Raw genomic sequence first — 15317 nt, 5'->3', positions numbered from 1 at the left:
AGAAGGGAGAAACCAGCTGGAGGGGGAAGGAGGCAGGGAGAGGCAGGGAGGGACACCCAGCGCTCCGCTGTCCGCCCCTGCATGCCCGTTACAGGCTCCTTGAGGGGTCGTGGGAATGTGGGGCCCAGCAGCCTCCATCTGCTGGAGATCTCACATCGCCTCTGACTACGGGTTTAAAACGTGTCTGGCAAAAGGCAGTGATGGACAATGAGTAGATTATGAAAATATGAGTTTATGATCCAGAGAGATCCCCACGCCTCGCCTTACATGGTGGAGATCCACGTTATAAAACAGGCTCCCCGTTCTGGAGTCTTCTCTGTGCCGGGATGCACCTGTCCTCCTGATTCCTTTAGAACAAGCTGCCATTGTGCCGCTGTACCTGAACTTGAAACCGGCCCCAAAAGCAGCGGCCGCAGCCCTCCAAGATCTAAGAGAGGAAACGAGTCGGGACGTCCAGGGACACGGGTGAGGGGGTGGAAGGCTACTCGGTGCCTTCCCCCGGCGTGGGGGCCCCGAGGGCCGGTGCAGCCTCCTGGCTCTGCCCACGCCAGGCCAGAGAGGATTAGGGGGAGAGGAGAAGAAAGGGCGGTGGGGAAAAAAGTGCAGCTCGAGCGAACACAAAGCAGCTCTCTGCGTGACGGCCATGGCAAAGCTCTCCCTCCGGCGAGAGCGACGGTGAGAAAGTGTCCGAGCCTGGCCCCTGTCAGCCTCACTGAAAGCAGCCGCTGGCCTCGGTGTCCTGATGCCTGGGAGGGCTGCAGGCTGGCACCGGACATCGCCATGTCCGCGCTCCCAGGATGGCGCATTCCCAGGCCCTGCAGACAACCTTGGCCGCGTCCCATTTCCTCCCGGAGGAAAGCTTTAGACGCTCAAGGGGGCGAGGGACTGCGGCATCTTCGGGGGGGGGGGGGGGGCAGCTCCCTCCCCTGCACAGTGGCCCAGATCCGAGTCACTGGGATGTTACACCCCCTTGCAAAGGCCCGTGGAGGGGCCGTGAAGAGCTGTGTGTGGAATAGTGCATTGTTTACTAGCCTCTGTGATCATCGATGAGATCCCAGAGCCCAACGTTTGAAAGGAACTTTGGGACCAAGACCTGGCCCCGTCACCTCATTTTCCAGAAGGGGAAACTGAGGCCCAAAGAATTTAAGTGTTTGGCGGCCAAGAGCTCTCAGCTGCCCGGTGGCCTCCTGAATTCCAGCCCAGGGCGGGCCCTTTGTGCCACTTGGAAAGGGAAAGGGCATGGGTGTGGGAAACGGAGGGAAGTCTCTGAACCAACGGGGGGCGCTGTCCTCGGCTGAACCCCACAAGGGAGGTCCCGGGTAGATCGGCATCTGGGGGCAGGGGTGGTCTCCAGGAAGGGATGCAAAATGCCGTGAGCAGGGAGCGGGCGGCCGCGGAAGACACCCTTCCCACAGTTGTGCAGTGGTCTCTGGGTGAACTGTTCGTCATTTCCTGACGTCTTGAAGGGTTTGATTTTGTCGTGCAGATTCGCAGAATGCTAGGGTTGTAAGAGCCTTCCAAGTTCCTGGGCGCTGGCTTCCTAACCACCCCACGGAAACCCTTTTGCGTTGTCTCTGATGGTCACTGGCCCTTCTGGGAGCTCCCAAAGAGAAGACAGGCCTCTAGCTCCTTGGGTGGCTGGGCAGCTTCGAGTCAGGTTTAAGTATTTAGTGGACCTTGGGTTCACCCAGACCGCCAGCTCAGGGGTGGGGAGCCTGATCCCGCCTCCACACGGCCTCCCTCAGATGTGCTCGCGGCTGCACGTGGTGGAAGGAATGGGGTCCCGGGTTCCACTCTGGGCCTCACCGTCTGCCAGCTGTGTGGCCTTGGACCAGCCCCTGGCTTCCCCGAATGCCCGTTTTCTCATCTGTGCGATGGACGTAGGCTTGCCGTGTCAGCCGCGAGCTCTGCGAGGTGTGTGGCACTCAGGGACTCTCATGGTTCTCCAGTGGCCCTCCAGTGGCCCGTGTCCAGGCCACACGTCCTGGTTCCTTCATGTTTCTGGTGTCACTTATGACTCTCCTCCCCCTGCACAGCACGGTGGGCAGCAGGGGCACAAACCCAGCAGACGGGGAAAGCGGCGAGCAGAGCCCGGACCCCGAGCACGCGGGAGCCTCCAATCACAAACTGGAGGCTGCGGCCAGGAGCCAAGGTCAACACGGAAGCCCAGGCCTGAGCACCGCATGTCGCACCGGGACTGCCGGTCCGGGGAGCAGAGACGTCAGGCTGGGCTGCGGTGAGTCCTCGGGAGGAAGTGTGAGCACGTCAGCACTCCCTCCCCCGGCCAAGGGCGGGCCGTGTGTCCAACCTGCACAAGGAGTGTCACTTGTATAACTCTGGAGGGAAAATCGCCATTTTCTTGTTTTTTCCTTTCATTATTTTTTTAAATGTTTATTTTTGACAGAGAGAGACAGACAGAGCATGAGCAGGGGAGAGGCAGAGACAGAGGGAGACAGAATCCGAAGAAGGCTCCAGGCTCCGAGCCGTCAGCACAGAGCCTGACGTGGGGATTGAACCCACGAACCGTGAAATCGTGACCTGAGCCCAAGTCGCACGCTCAGCTGACTGAGCCACCCAGGCGCCCCAATCACCATTTTCATATGGAGCTTAAAATACAGAAATTAAATCTCTGTGATTAAATCCCAGCTGCCTCTCACCCTGCTTTACATCTGTGGTTCCTGGGAAATAGAAAAAAATGTCCAACTAGCCACTGCTCATGCGGTTCTGAGGACCAGCAGGGCTTGAACGCCGAGGGCAGAGGAGGCCGGGAAGAAAGGCAGCCGAGCCTGGGGGTGCTGAGCAGTGGGAGGGCATCCCCGAAGGAAAGCAGGCCGCGCGTCGCGGTGGGGGGAGGCGGGTCGAGCTGACATTTTCACCAATGAAACGCCGAGGAGACATTTTAATGCGGGAGTGTCAATGTTCACCGTGGCCTCTCCACTGTAGTAACCCCCATGTCACTCCACGGTGCAAATCACTGAAACACAATTAGTTCCCTGCTTTGGTCTGTTCGGCCGCAAGCAAATGGGCCTCTGTGTGTGGTGGCCCCTCTGGTCAGTGACGTGACGTCCACGTAACGCCGGAGCTAACGCCACATCACACGAACACACGGCCCATCCGCCCGGGTCGTTTCGTCCCGATCTGAACAGCCACGCGTTCCCGGCTGAGCATGTCTGGGCTTCCAGAGTGCAGCGCTTAGACGCCGTATTATTTCTTCCATATTTGTATGACTTGGTTGGCTTGGTAGGGCCCAGACGTCTTCTGTTGAGAGATGAAGGCACAGTTTTAAGTGATTTTCACAAGACACCTCATTTAATCCTTCCCGTGCCTTCTGAAATCTTCTTTCCTCCAATCTTCCAAATGGGGAAACTTAGGCTCAGAGGATTATATTGGAAGCTCAAGATGGTCCGGCAAGTGGGTGGTGAAGCTGCCGTTTAAAACCTGACCCGAGAGGCCCCTGGGTGGCTCAGTCGGTTGAGCATCCAAATCTTGATTTTGGCTCACGATCCCAGGGCTGTGGGCTCAAACCTTGCATCGGGCTCCATGCTGAGCTTGGAGGCTGCTTAGATTCTCTCTCTGCCTCTGCTCCTCCCCACCCACCTCCCCTCCCCTAAAATAAAAAAATTAAGAAATGACAAGATTTGACTTGAATTCCCACCAAATTCCAAGCCACCATTTCTCACCTCCTCCTGCCCCACACCCCCTTCTCTTGGTGTAATTTTATCTTTTCCCCTGGAATTAGATTGCTCCCTTTTCCAGCCAGTCCAGAATTTCTGTACATCCTCACCCCCTCCCTGCCCACCAGCCTTTTTAAAAACAGCAACCCACTGAGGTATCACCTGAGATCTTGGCCCCACTGCGTACAAATGTAGGGATTCAGATTTTCCTCCTTTTTTAAAAAAAAAAATTTTTTTTTAATGTTTATTTGTTTTTGAGGAAGAGAAAGAGAGACTCAGCGCATGAGTGGGGGAGGGACAGAGACAGGGAGACAGGGAATCCAAAGCAGGTTCCAGGCTCTGAGCTGTCAGCACGGAGCCCGATGCGGGGCTCAAACTCTGGAACGGTGAGATCATGACCTGAGCCGAAGTCAGATGCTCAACCGACTGAGCCACCCAGGCGCCCCAGATTTTACTCCTTTTTGGAAAAACAGTAGAATACTGAAGATTTGATCTTCCATGAGAATGGTGCTTATAATTCTCACACTTGCCCAGAACTGTAGATTTTCACACGCATTATCCCAGGAAGGCCCATCACAGCCCCCACGGTGGGGAGGGCCTCCTGGCGGCCCCTCTCACTGCTGGAGAAGCAGAAGCCGTCTATGCCTTTTCATGGCTTTGTGGATTCTGTCGGGTATTTTCCAGAGAAAGGCTTCATTCACTCAGGACTCTCTGACCTCTTGTGAGACGCTGTGGTATTTGTTAGATATGTGGCCTTTACTGTTGGTGACGTTATTAGATATTGAAGCAAGTCCAAAAAAACTCAGTCTATTCCCTTGCAATAAAGCGTTTTAATCGATTTCCTTGTTTGGGTCATTTTTGTTGTGCTCTGAGTGAAGGGAAAAATCACCACAGCAGGGTGTAGTTGGCTCCCCTCTCTGCAAAGATCCACCAAATACATTAAATTTGGGGCAGAGATAGTCACACTTGACCTACAGCAAACTTGGGTTTCCTGTAATCTGAAAACATTCCTTTAATATGGACAATTCCTGGAGGAAATGTAAAAAGCCTACTCATATGACATGTTTCCCCCTCTCGAGTGGAGCCTACTGGTGGGTTATTAAAACTTTACTTTTTTGTCAATAAAGTTCTTTATAGGACATTTTCCTTGGTGTATTTTAATGTAATGTTCACTGCCTCAGATGAGGGAGGAGACAGAAAGCTGGTTCTAGAATGTTCCCATTATGCATTTAATTGCGTGAAGTGCCACATGTGGGCCCTGTTGTCTGTGGACATACTTGGTGATGCAGGTGGCTCTCACTAAGCTCAGAAACAGACATGTCACTTCACGGAGCATGTCTGGGAGCACTGTGTGTGAGCTGTTTTAGAACAGCTGATCAAAACTCTTGGGATTTTGAACAGTTCACTAGAAAGTTCCCTTTCTGTATTAATAAATATAATGCAATTTTTTTTTTAAGTTTCAAGTATAAAGATGACAGCCACATTGAATATTTGGAAATATGATATTGAATGATGAGATATTGAGCCTTTTTTTTTCCCCCTGGTAACGCTTGAAGCAAAGATGATAGGTTTTTACCATGGGCTTTTTATTGATTGATTTAAACCATATTTTTCAAAGTTTCACCTATTGATTTCCTAGACTGAGGACAATTTAGTTATCTTCCCGATGAGGGAAGTTGAGGCTTTCCTATTATTCTTTTTTTTTTTTTTTTTTTTAATTTTTTTTTTCAACGTTTATTTATTTTTGGGACAGAGAGAGACAGAGCATGAACGGGGGAGGGGCAGAGAGAGAGGGAGACACAGAATCGGAAACAGGCTCCAGGCTCTGAGCCATCAGCCCAGAGCCCGACGCGGGGCTTGAACTCACGGACCGCAAGATCGTGACCTGGTTGAAGTCGGACGCTTAACCGACTGCGCCACCCAGGCGCCCCTAGGCTTTCCTATTATTCTTAAAGGCTATGTGAAACTAATTTCCCCGAAGAGTCCTATGGCTAATGGAAAATAGCAATAGAGACCAGGGTTGAAAGCAGGGTCCGTGGAGGGGCGCCTACATGGCTCAGTCAACCAAAACTCTCGGTTTTGGCTCAGGTCACGACCTCACAGTTTTGTGAGTTTGAGCCCCGTGTTGGGCTCTGTGCTGGGAGTGTGGAGCCTGCTTGGGATTCTCTATCTCCCTCTTTCTCTCTGCCCATCCTTTTATGCCGTCTTAGTCTCTCTCAAAATAAATAAATAAACCTAAAAGTAAAAATAAACATTAAGAAAGCAGGGCCCATGGAGATCTTTGCCATAAACCATCAAGTTTTAGCTTAGACAGGCCTTTGGAAGTCTGGAATCAATGTCTGGGACAGAAACCTTGATTTGGAGCCATTCCCAAACTTCACAGCCCATCAGAATCCCCTGGAGGATTTGCTTAGACAGACACTGGGCCCCACTCTGGAGCTCCTGACTCAGCAGGTCTGCGCAGGGGTCCAAGGACACGAATGCCTCCCAAGCTCCCAGCCGATGCTGCTGTTCCTGGGCCAGGAGTCCTGCTTTGAGAACCCCTCTCTGGGTGTCAACGGCCACTTCCATTCAGCCTCCCCGAGAACATAGATTTAAATGGACATCTGAGTCCATTTGTGGTCAGAGTCTCCCACAGAAACATCCAGCTGATTGCAGGTGTTTGGAAGTGACCTTGATGGTATTCATTAGTGCAGTCAGGCACGGTTTTCCCTTTTCCAGCAACAGGTAACGGAAGAGGAGACCGTGAGCCTGTAACGTAGCACCTTGCGCCAACGCGATGTTGATGTTGCAGCTCACGGGGAAGCCATTTGTCTGTCTTCGAACAGCCAGATGGGCCCTGTGTTTCCAGGACTTCGGGAGGATATTTAAAACCCTTTCCTCGGACTTGGTTTAAACAGAATGATGAACGCCTGTCCCTATGACAGCAGAGCCTTTTTAAATTTTCCAAAGTCTGAGCGTCTTCAGTGAATCTTGTGCTGGATTGATCATTTTTTTCTCAGGACAGCAGTATCATTGACACGGGACACCCCAAGGAAGTTCAGTGGTCTCTGTGGGTCGGTCGGAGCAGGCAGGGAGGGGCCCATCTCTCTCTGACACGCTGGTCTGACAGTGGACCGTCTATGTCATTTCCTAAGGGCCACTCATTCACTGATCTAACAAATGCTCACTGAGTGCTGGCTGAGTCTGCACGGAACACGCCTCACGGCAAGAGGACACCATCGCGCCCACGACAGACCCTCTGTCCTCACGCAGCCTGTGTTCCATAAAGAAGCCAGCATGCACTAGCGTGTCACATACTCATCAGTGTGTTGAGGCAAGTAAAGCAAAATAAAGAGTAGGAGGAAAGGCCTTTCTGAGGCGGTGACATTTAGCAGAGACCGGAATGAAGCCAGGAGCAAGTGGGCCGGGTGAATAGGAGGCAGACAGTGTGTTGGGTTGAAGGGACCGCAACAGCAGGCCTCAGAGGCCAGGACGTTCAGCCTATTTGTGAGGCAGGGGCGAGGCCAGCAGAGCCGGAGCAGGCAGAGGTGGGAGACCAGGAGGCAGTGGGAGGGTGGGGGAGACGAGGTCAGGTATAGTCAGGGCCACGAAATGCAGGCAGCATGCGGCCGTGGTGAGATCTGGAGTTCATTTTCAGGGCTGGGAGGCAAAATCATTGCTGACCTGATGGGATCTGTGTCTGCAGGGTCACTGACTTCTGTGCACCGCGTCCCTGTGGAGCAGAAGTGAGTAGGCAAGGCGGTGGTTGGACACGATGGGAGAGAGGGGCCAGGGCACAGGCAGAGATGGGGCCATTCTGATGGTTTTGAAGGCAGGACTTGCAAGGGAGGGGGTGTGAGGGATCGGAGAGAGAGCGAGCGAGGCAGGATTCCGGGTTTTTGACCTGAGCAAGTGGTGTACTGGATTCGTCTGGACTGAGCTGGTCCATATCGGGGGTGGGAGGAGACTGGACAAGGATTTGGTTACATATGTCTGGTTTCATCATCCTGTAGACATCCAAGTGGAATGTTCAGTGGGCATTTGGGAAGTGAGATTCAAGGGGGTATAGACCTTCCCAGGGGAAGCCCTGGGCCTGGGCGAGGTGACTGAAGGCATGGGTGGAGAAGAGGAAGAGACCCGAGGCCTGAGCCCTGGGGCCCTGACATATTAGAGCTCAGGAAGAGAAGAAGGAGCCAGCCAAGGAGATGAGGAGTGGAGGGTCTGGACATCAGTGAATGTCCCAAGCCGTGGGCTTATCCTTTGATGGCATCTGTCCTAGTCTCCCTGGGGCCACATCACTAAGTGGGTACACAGCACATTCTCTTCTCCTTCTCTTAACGGAGAAACTGCTATTTCTCAGTGTGTGGCTTCCCCTCCTAACGAGAGTTGCTAATCTGGTGTCCCACGGTGCACAGAGAGGGGAACAAGAATGTCTGGAAATGCGCTGACATGAACATCAAAGTACCGTGGTGCAGTGTGCACTTATCTGAGTAGACAGTGTATAGCTTCCAACGGATTCCTCAGGCAAAACTAGAGGACGTTTCCCAGAACTTTCTAAATAATCACGAAGCTGAAGTGATACGTGTTTAGACTTATGGAACTCAGGAAGAGAACAGACCCTTTCACCCAGATTGAAACTTACAGAAATTTGGCAGAAGTAAAAATGAATAAAGACTCCAAGTGCCTTAAAAAACACTCCCACTGGGAAAGCAAACAGGGACTCCTGAACCAGAGAAATGCACAGGAGCCAATGTGCCAATAGCACTTTCCACCAAATACCCATCCCCGTCATTAACTAGTGCTCGGGGAATCAGCTCATTGCTCAGCAACTTGTCAGAAGACGCTAACCACGTCAGTCGTGAGACTTGCAATCAGGTGACATCGTGTGAGCACAGGTGAGAGAACCTTCCTGACCGAGGAGATGGCACTAAGCCGTCTTCTGGACTTGACTTTGCTCTGGCTTTGCCATCCTCATCAACGCTGGAACTGAAGGGGGCAAACTACTGCTATTTAGGAGTTCTCAGAAACAAAGCCCGATGTGGGTTTTGGATTGCGCGCTCACGAAGTTAAGGCTGCAAGAGAGACAGGGTCGCGCGAGATATTTTTGGAATCAGATTCCACGCCGATATGGATTTTCCCATGGAAACTGCTCTTGATGAAGCAAGGCACGCTTGTATTAGTATTATATTTTCCATGTCAGGGCAAGAGAGGACGTTTGTACCTTCTTCTGTATTAAAACAGCACAGATTAGTGCTAGTCAGAGCAGTATTACAGGTTACAGATAGTCATAGTGGTATGGGGTTAGCGGTGCCCATTTCGAAATGGCTTTTTCCTTTTCTAGAGCACATGTGGGCTTTCCCATTCGCAGAGCAAACGGACGCTCAGTCTAGTGCACAAGGAGTAACCAGAAAGTTAATGCACCTCAGCTATCTTCTTTCATTTTTTATTTTTTTAAGTTTATTTATTTATTTTTGAGAAAGAGAGAGAGAGAGAGTAAGAGAGAACAAGCAGAGGAGGGGCAGAGAGAGAGGGATTCAGAGGATCCAAAGCGGGCTCCGTGCTGTCAGCACCGATCCCGACATGGGGCTCGAACTCATGCACCGTGAGATCATGACCTAAGCTGAAGTCAGATGCTTAACCGACTGAGTCACCCAGGCATCCCTGGGATATCTTCTTTTAGAAGAAGTGAGGTGGGTTGGGTGTGGGAAAGCCTTTCTTTCTGGGTCTTAAGACGAGTATGATGTTTTGTGAGGGCCCCAGCGGACACTTGAGCGGGTAGGGTGGACCATGGGGAGTATGTACTGCCCAGGTGGCTCCGGGCTGGCTGGGAGCATGCTCATCTCCTGGCTGTGTGGGTGCAGAGGTCCTCCTAGACCCCGAGTATGTACGTATGTATTTTATTTATTTATCCGAGATCAAAAGATTTATTTGAAAAAATCGGCACAGGACAAAGATATCCTACTCTTCCTTCTCAGAATATTTGAACACTCAGAATCTATACGAAATGTAGACAGCAACTCTGATTTCACAGAGAGAACATCAAGGGTCTATGCGAGTGGAAACTCCGGTTCCCAGCCTGCCCCAAGGCATGATTCTATCTACTCCTTATTGACATTGACTTTCACTGAGCTTCTGTGTTCAGTGTTAATTGCTCGATGAAAAAGCAGGAAATCGTTTCCATTTCTAAATGGCTGGGATTACTTAAAGCAACCAAAGTCCTATTGTTACAGCAAAGTTTAGTAAGACTATGGGAGAATACTACTAATAACATGTGTAAATCATCCAAAATGATTGCTTTATTGAGGGGCCCCAAATATTTAAGTAGCAAATGTGAGTTATCTTGGTGTCAGTGAGACCTCGGTCATTTTCAGTTTGTATCTGGAAGCGTCCCATTTTGGACGAACTTTGGTTGATGCTTTCGTGGAGACTATTGTTTAAAAAACATTTCAGATTTTCTGACTCCATATAAAATCCTATCAGAGGGTAGAGATTTAAATTTAGAAAACTGTTCATGGAGTATTTCCCAAGGTATTATGACTTCTTTAAAATCATATCAATCTTGGGACTCCCAGACTCTGTTTGCCAAGGGCTAGCGATAAACATCTCAAAGTAGCCAAAAGAAGTAAGAGATGCGGTGGGTATTGAAATAGAATTAGAACGACTTCATTTTCGCTCCTCTAAAACACAGTGCCCTGAGATGTCCCACAACCGTTACCGAAACTTCTCTGGAGACCTCACGTAAGTAAACCCAGTTTTGAAATCCTATTCTCCAAGTGCGCAGCCATTTCGCAGAACTTTTGAACTTTGTGTTTCTGCCTGACATTGTGCAGATATAGTTAGTTGGGCCATAAAAATTATGTTCCAGTGTGCGGGGAAAGGGAAGCCATTCTTGCAGGTGAGGGCTCACCTTCCAAGGAGACTCCTGGGAGGGTGGGTGGGTTGGAGGAAACCCTCATGTTCTCCTCACATCACCAAGTTCTGTGTTAACCCAAGACCCGCGCCTGTGAGGCGGCCGGAGCCCATCCCCCCCGCCGATGGGGACCTCGTTAGACGTGGTGGGAACTGCCCGCCTGCGCATCCCACGTGGGTTGAACACCTACGTCGTGGCCGGCACTGGGCTAGCTGCTTTCCCAGGAAAATCCTCCCAGGACCCCTTTGCCCCCACTGGGCACCCTGGTGAACTCACCACATGCATTTGTCATGTGATGCTTGTAACAAACCTGCAGAGAAGACATGACAGAGCCTGCTCTGGGACAAGGAGTTTGAGTTTTAGAGCGTTTCTATAATTTCCCCAAAGCCACAAGGCAGCTACTCGGTGGAAAGAGACTTCAAATCCAGACCTACCAGGTTCCAACCCCTGTGCTCTTGTCACTGTGCCCCTGCATCGATGATCTGGTCCTTGCACTGACCCTGGAAAGCAGACTGTTACAAGTGATGAAATCGGATTTTTTGTTTAATGCTTATTTGTTTTTGACAGAGAGAGAGAGAGAGAGAGAGAGACAGCGTGTGAGCGGAGGAGGGGCAGAGAGAGGGAGACACAGAATCTAAAGCTGGCTCCAGGCTCTGAGCTGTCAGCACAGAGCCCGATGCAGGGATCAAACCCACGAACTGTGAGATCGTGACCTTAAGTCGGACGCTTAACTGAGCCACCCAGGTGCCCTGATGAAATCAGGTTTAAGCGACTTGCTCTGGGCTCTAAATCTCCTGAATATCAAGCTCAGAGTTTCCACCCCAATCTTGACTCTTACATTCAGGGCCTGGCTGATGCTTCCCTCCACTAACCATGACACTTGCATGTGTCTTCCAATAAAAATAACACAATCGCAAACAAACTTTTTCATCACTGCCTTCCCTCAGATGTCTTTAAAAGGAGGTTTCAGTGTAAAAATGTATCAGGTGAAAGAAGCCACTGTCCCATCAAAGGTCTGAAACCTGTTGACATTTTCCCCTTCTCTTTCGAGTTAATCAGAAATTATTTGGGAGAAGTCGAAGACCAGCTTAGGGTAGAACTCAAAAAGCAGGCCATTCTTATTTCCATACCGGTAAAACAATGTAGGGGGACCTGGGTGGCTCGGTCGGTTAAGCGTCTGACTTCGGCTCAGGTCATGATCTCATGGGTTTGTGAGTTCGAGCCCCACGTCGGGCTCTGTGCTGACAGCTCAGAGCCTGGAGCCTGTTTCAGATTCTGTGTCTCCCTCTCTCTGTGACCCTCCCCCGTTCATGCTCTGTCTCTGTCTCAAAAATAAATAAACGTTAAAAAAAAATTAAAAAAAAAAAAAAAAAAAAGAATTCTCCGGCGAACATGGTGCTATTTATGTAATTGTTTTGGTTTTCTGCAAAATTATCTCCTAATAACAAAGAACTCATCATCGCCTTGGATGAAATACTGTATTGTCTGGAGATTTTCCAAATACATATTACTTTGCTGGGGGAAAAACCAGTCATTACTCATATGATGTTTCTCTTTGAAATAAAGGCCAAAGGTATGAGAAACTATACGAGCCCTTCACACCGGCCACCTCCGGTCCTTACGACATTCCTCCAGGTAGGAGTAATCGCTACTTCACAGCTGAGGAAATCTGAGGCTCAGGGAGGTTAAATAACTTGCCCAAGGCAGCATAACTAGTCAGTGACAGCTGGAAAACGAACCCTGCTGTTTCAGTTCCAAGCCAAGTTCCGAGCTGGGGCTCCTGGGACAATGCGGGGGGTTCTTCTTCCTCCCCACGCCAGGTAGTTTTCATGAACACGACCCAGACCTAGAGGCCAGGCCTGTTTCTATGAGAGGCCAGCCTCGCTTCTGTCTTGTAACGAAATAATGCAGGGGATTCTGGTAGGACCTTTCAAAGGCACCAGTAAGCCATCTTTCTGATTTTGGTGTCCCTTCAGATATATCACTGATGCCAGGACAAGAGCTCATGGGTGCAACTGAACGCTACAGTTTGAAGCAAGGCCTGCCTCAACTTGTCAACGTCTCTAGCCATGTCTTTTCCAAATATGACAGGTGAACGCCCATTTGCTTGACACAGTCATGCCTCTGCATTGATCCTAAAAAGTGCTTATGGCAACTAGGTGGTAGCTAGTTAGAGTCTGGATTCGGTGTGCTGAGCCAGTCATCGGGGAAGATGAAAAAGGAACCCGTTTTCAAATTTGGTGCTTGCCTTTGGAAACTTGCATCTTAAATAATTAGTGACGACAGTCTCAGGGCCAGCGCTCGGTGCACAGGGGAACACGTTCCGTCTCTTCACTTTGGTGCAGAATGAGATACTTCAGGCCATGCCTGTCTGGGTGCTGCAGCGTTGCTCAGGTGTGCAAAGTCAGGGCTCCGTCTTTAAGAACTTTTCTGGGCTGGGTTTCAAACGCCCCGAGCTCAGGGCCTGCGTGCCTGAAAAGCCATTGTCAGGGCTGAGTGCCCTACAGTTGGGTTTCTCTTCGGGCACTTTTTTTCTCTCTCAGTTGAGTGAAAAAGTACATGTTCTTTGTCTTTTTTTTTTTTTTTTTTTTTTTTTGCGGGGTGGTGGGGGGGTTCAATGAAATTCCTAAACGCTGCGATCAGAGCGGTGCTATGAGAACACATCCACCTGGCGAGAGGAGGCGGAGGAAAGGAGAAATTGCCAAGGAATCATTCAGATGCGTACAGGTCATCTTCAGAAATGACCAAAGCCCCGGACAAGCGGCTGGGTGACATCTTGTCAGTGAACCACCAGGTCCTGAGATGTGTCATCGCGTGGGGGGGACAAGGATTCACAGGAGCGTTGTTTGACCACGTTTGCCGCTGCCTTTCATGCGTCACCCTGCCCGCCGCCCTTCCCACCCCCACCCCAGCCGCACCCCCAGCCCCACCCCAGCATACACCGGAAAGCCCCGCAAAGCCCAGACGACCACGGGGCTCGAAGCGTTAACTACGTTTGTAGCTGAGGTTCACAACGGGCCCGCAGGACTGTCCTTGCTCAATTGAAACAGACTCGATGGTTTTATTGAATGTCGGAGAACATTGTTCCGCACAGCTGCCGGAGAGGTGCTGCTCGGCCACGACAAACACCTATTAGGCGGGCGGCATCAGTCCTCCCCTTACAACCTCTGACATCAGCCTCAGGGCAAGCAGACACATAACAGCTATCGCTGAACTGCGCATGAAAATTATAGTTTTATTGTCTATACAACTGAAGGTTTGACTCGGACTCCTGCTTCTGTCCGAGTTGTATAAAGAAGCAATTCTTCTCTTAGAACAAATAAGCACAGTACGCTATTGTAATCTAAGAAACAGGCACTATTTATGTATTGGAAAACTTTGCTCTCAATGGGGCTAATGGTCCAACGGCCCATGAGCCACTATTTTAGCAGCTGTAGAAAAGAAAGCTGTGGAAGTCACAAGTAATGAGATGCTAAAAGCAGCAGAGACAGATGATCTGGGCACTAAGGCAAGCCCTCCCCCATCCCAGCTGTTCCTGCCTCTAGTTCAGCAAGCACGACTCGTAGGTGGGGACCATGTACTTGATGTTGATGAAGGCGTCTTCTCCTCCGTAGCGCTCCAGGACCTCCAGCGTCTCCTGGATCAGGTCACCGATGTTCTCCCTCTTCTGCTGGCTGTAGTCGATGCCGTCTCCTGAGTTAACTGGTTCATGCAAACACACAAAGAGGCCCGTTATTCTGCAGTTTCCCCCCCCAAAACCCTACACGTCGCTCTAGGCATTTTCTCTGCATGCTTGTTAGGAGATGCAAGCATTTAACATGTTTTTTTTTTAATGTGATCTTGTAGAGTTTTAGGGGTAGTGAGTGACAAATCTATAAAAATACGAGGTCCTAGATCGCAGCTGATGAAAAGCCATTGAAACTAAAGGAGTAACAGAATCAACAGAAGTGGTGTAATCACCATTACACTACAGATCACAAATCTCAAAGCTGACTCTTCCAGAGTATTCTCTCGGACAGTGAATTCTTCAAAGCCACAACATGGCATATTTCAAGGGAACAGTCTGGGGGTGCCTGGGCGGCTCAGTCGGTTAAGCATCCCACTTCGGCTCCGGTCACGATCTCGCCGTTCGTGGGTTCAAGCCCCGCGTCGGGGTCTGTGCTGACAGCTCGGAGCCTGGAGCCTGCTTCGAATTCTGTGTCTCCCTCTCTCTCTCTCTGCCGCTGCCCCATTCACACTTTATCACCGTCTGTCTCAAAAATTAAAAACATTGAAAACAAAAACTAGAGTGAACTGTCTGTGGTCAGGTGAGGGGGCTGGCCTGCTGTGGGTTAAGTGGATGTACTCTGGCAGGAGAGGCTGAGCTCGACCCTTGTCTTTGCTGCTGTTGAGCACCGTCTGCTCTTGCTTTTTGCCCAACATTTGTACAACGGCTATTAGTTACCGTTTCCCAGGGACTGCGTGTCGCTGTCCAGGCGGAGGACCTGGTGCCTGGAGGACACGGCCAAGGCCAAGGCTTGAAGTGACCCCCGCAGCTGCCTCTCTGGCTCGGCGAGGGAAGGAAGTGCCAGCACTGGCCTTCGGCAGCCTCGGGAACCTGGGTCCGCAAACCCCATCCCAAAGCATTTGGAGGAGGAGTATGTGATCGTGCGTAACCTGGCTGCAGGAATGACCCAGATGTGCGGGAGTCTGACTAAAACGGAGACCCTTGGCTTCAAGGCAGAGTATAGAAACTCCGTGAGGTTCTCCCC

General features: G+C 50.7%; 1 protein-coding gene across 1 annotated transcript in view; it reads right to left on the bottom strand.

Moving 5' to 3' along the window:
- Nucleotides 1-13599: 13599 nt before the first annotated feature.
- Nucleotides 13600-15317, bottom strand: part of PACRG (parkin coregulated) — a 510247-nt gene continuing 508529 nt past the window's right edge. The window contains exon 5 of the mRNA XM_045500232.1: nt 13600-14268. Within this exon, the coding sequence (XP_045356188.1) occupies nt 14108-14268 (161 nt within the window). The 3' untranslated portion in view covers nt 13600-14107. The remainder of the gene's footprint in view (nt 14269-15317) is intronic.

Source organism: Leopardus geoffroyi, chromosome B2, assembly GCF_018350155.1.
Source record: "Leopardus geoffroyi isolate Oge1 chromosome B2, O.geoffroyi_Oge1_pat1.0, whole genome shotgun sequence".
Lineage (NCBI taxonomy): Eukaryota > Metazoa > Chordata > Mammalia > Carnivora > Felidae > Leopardus > Leopardus geoffroyi.
The sequence above is the reverse complement of the archived record's forward strand: the minus strand, read 5'-3'. Positions and strand labels throughout refer to the sequence as shown.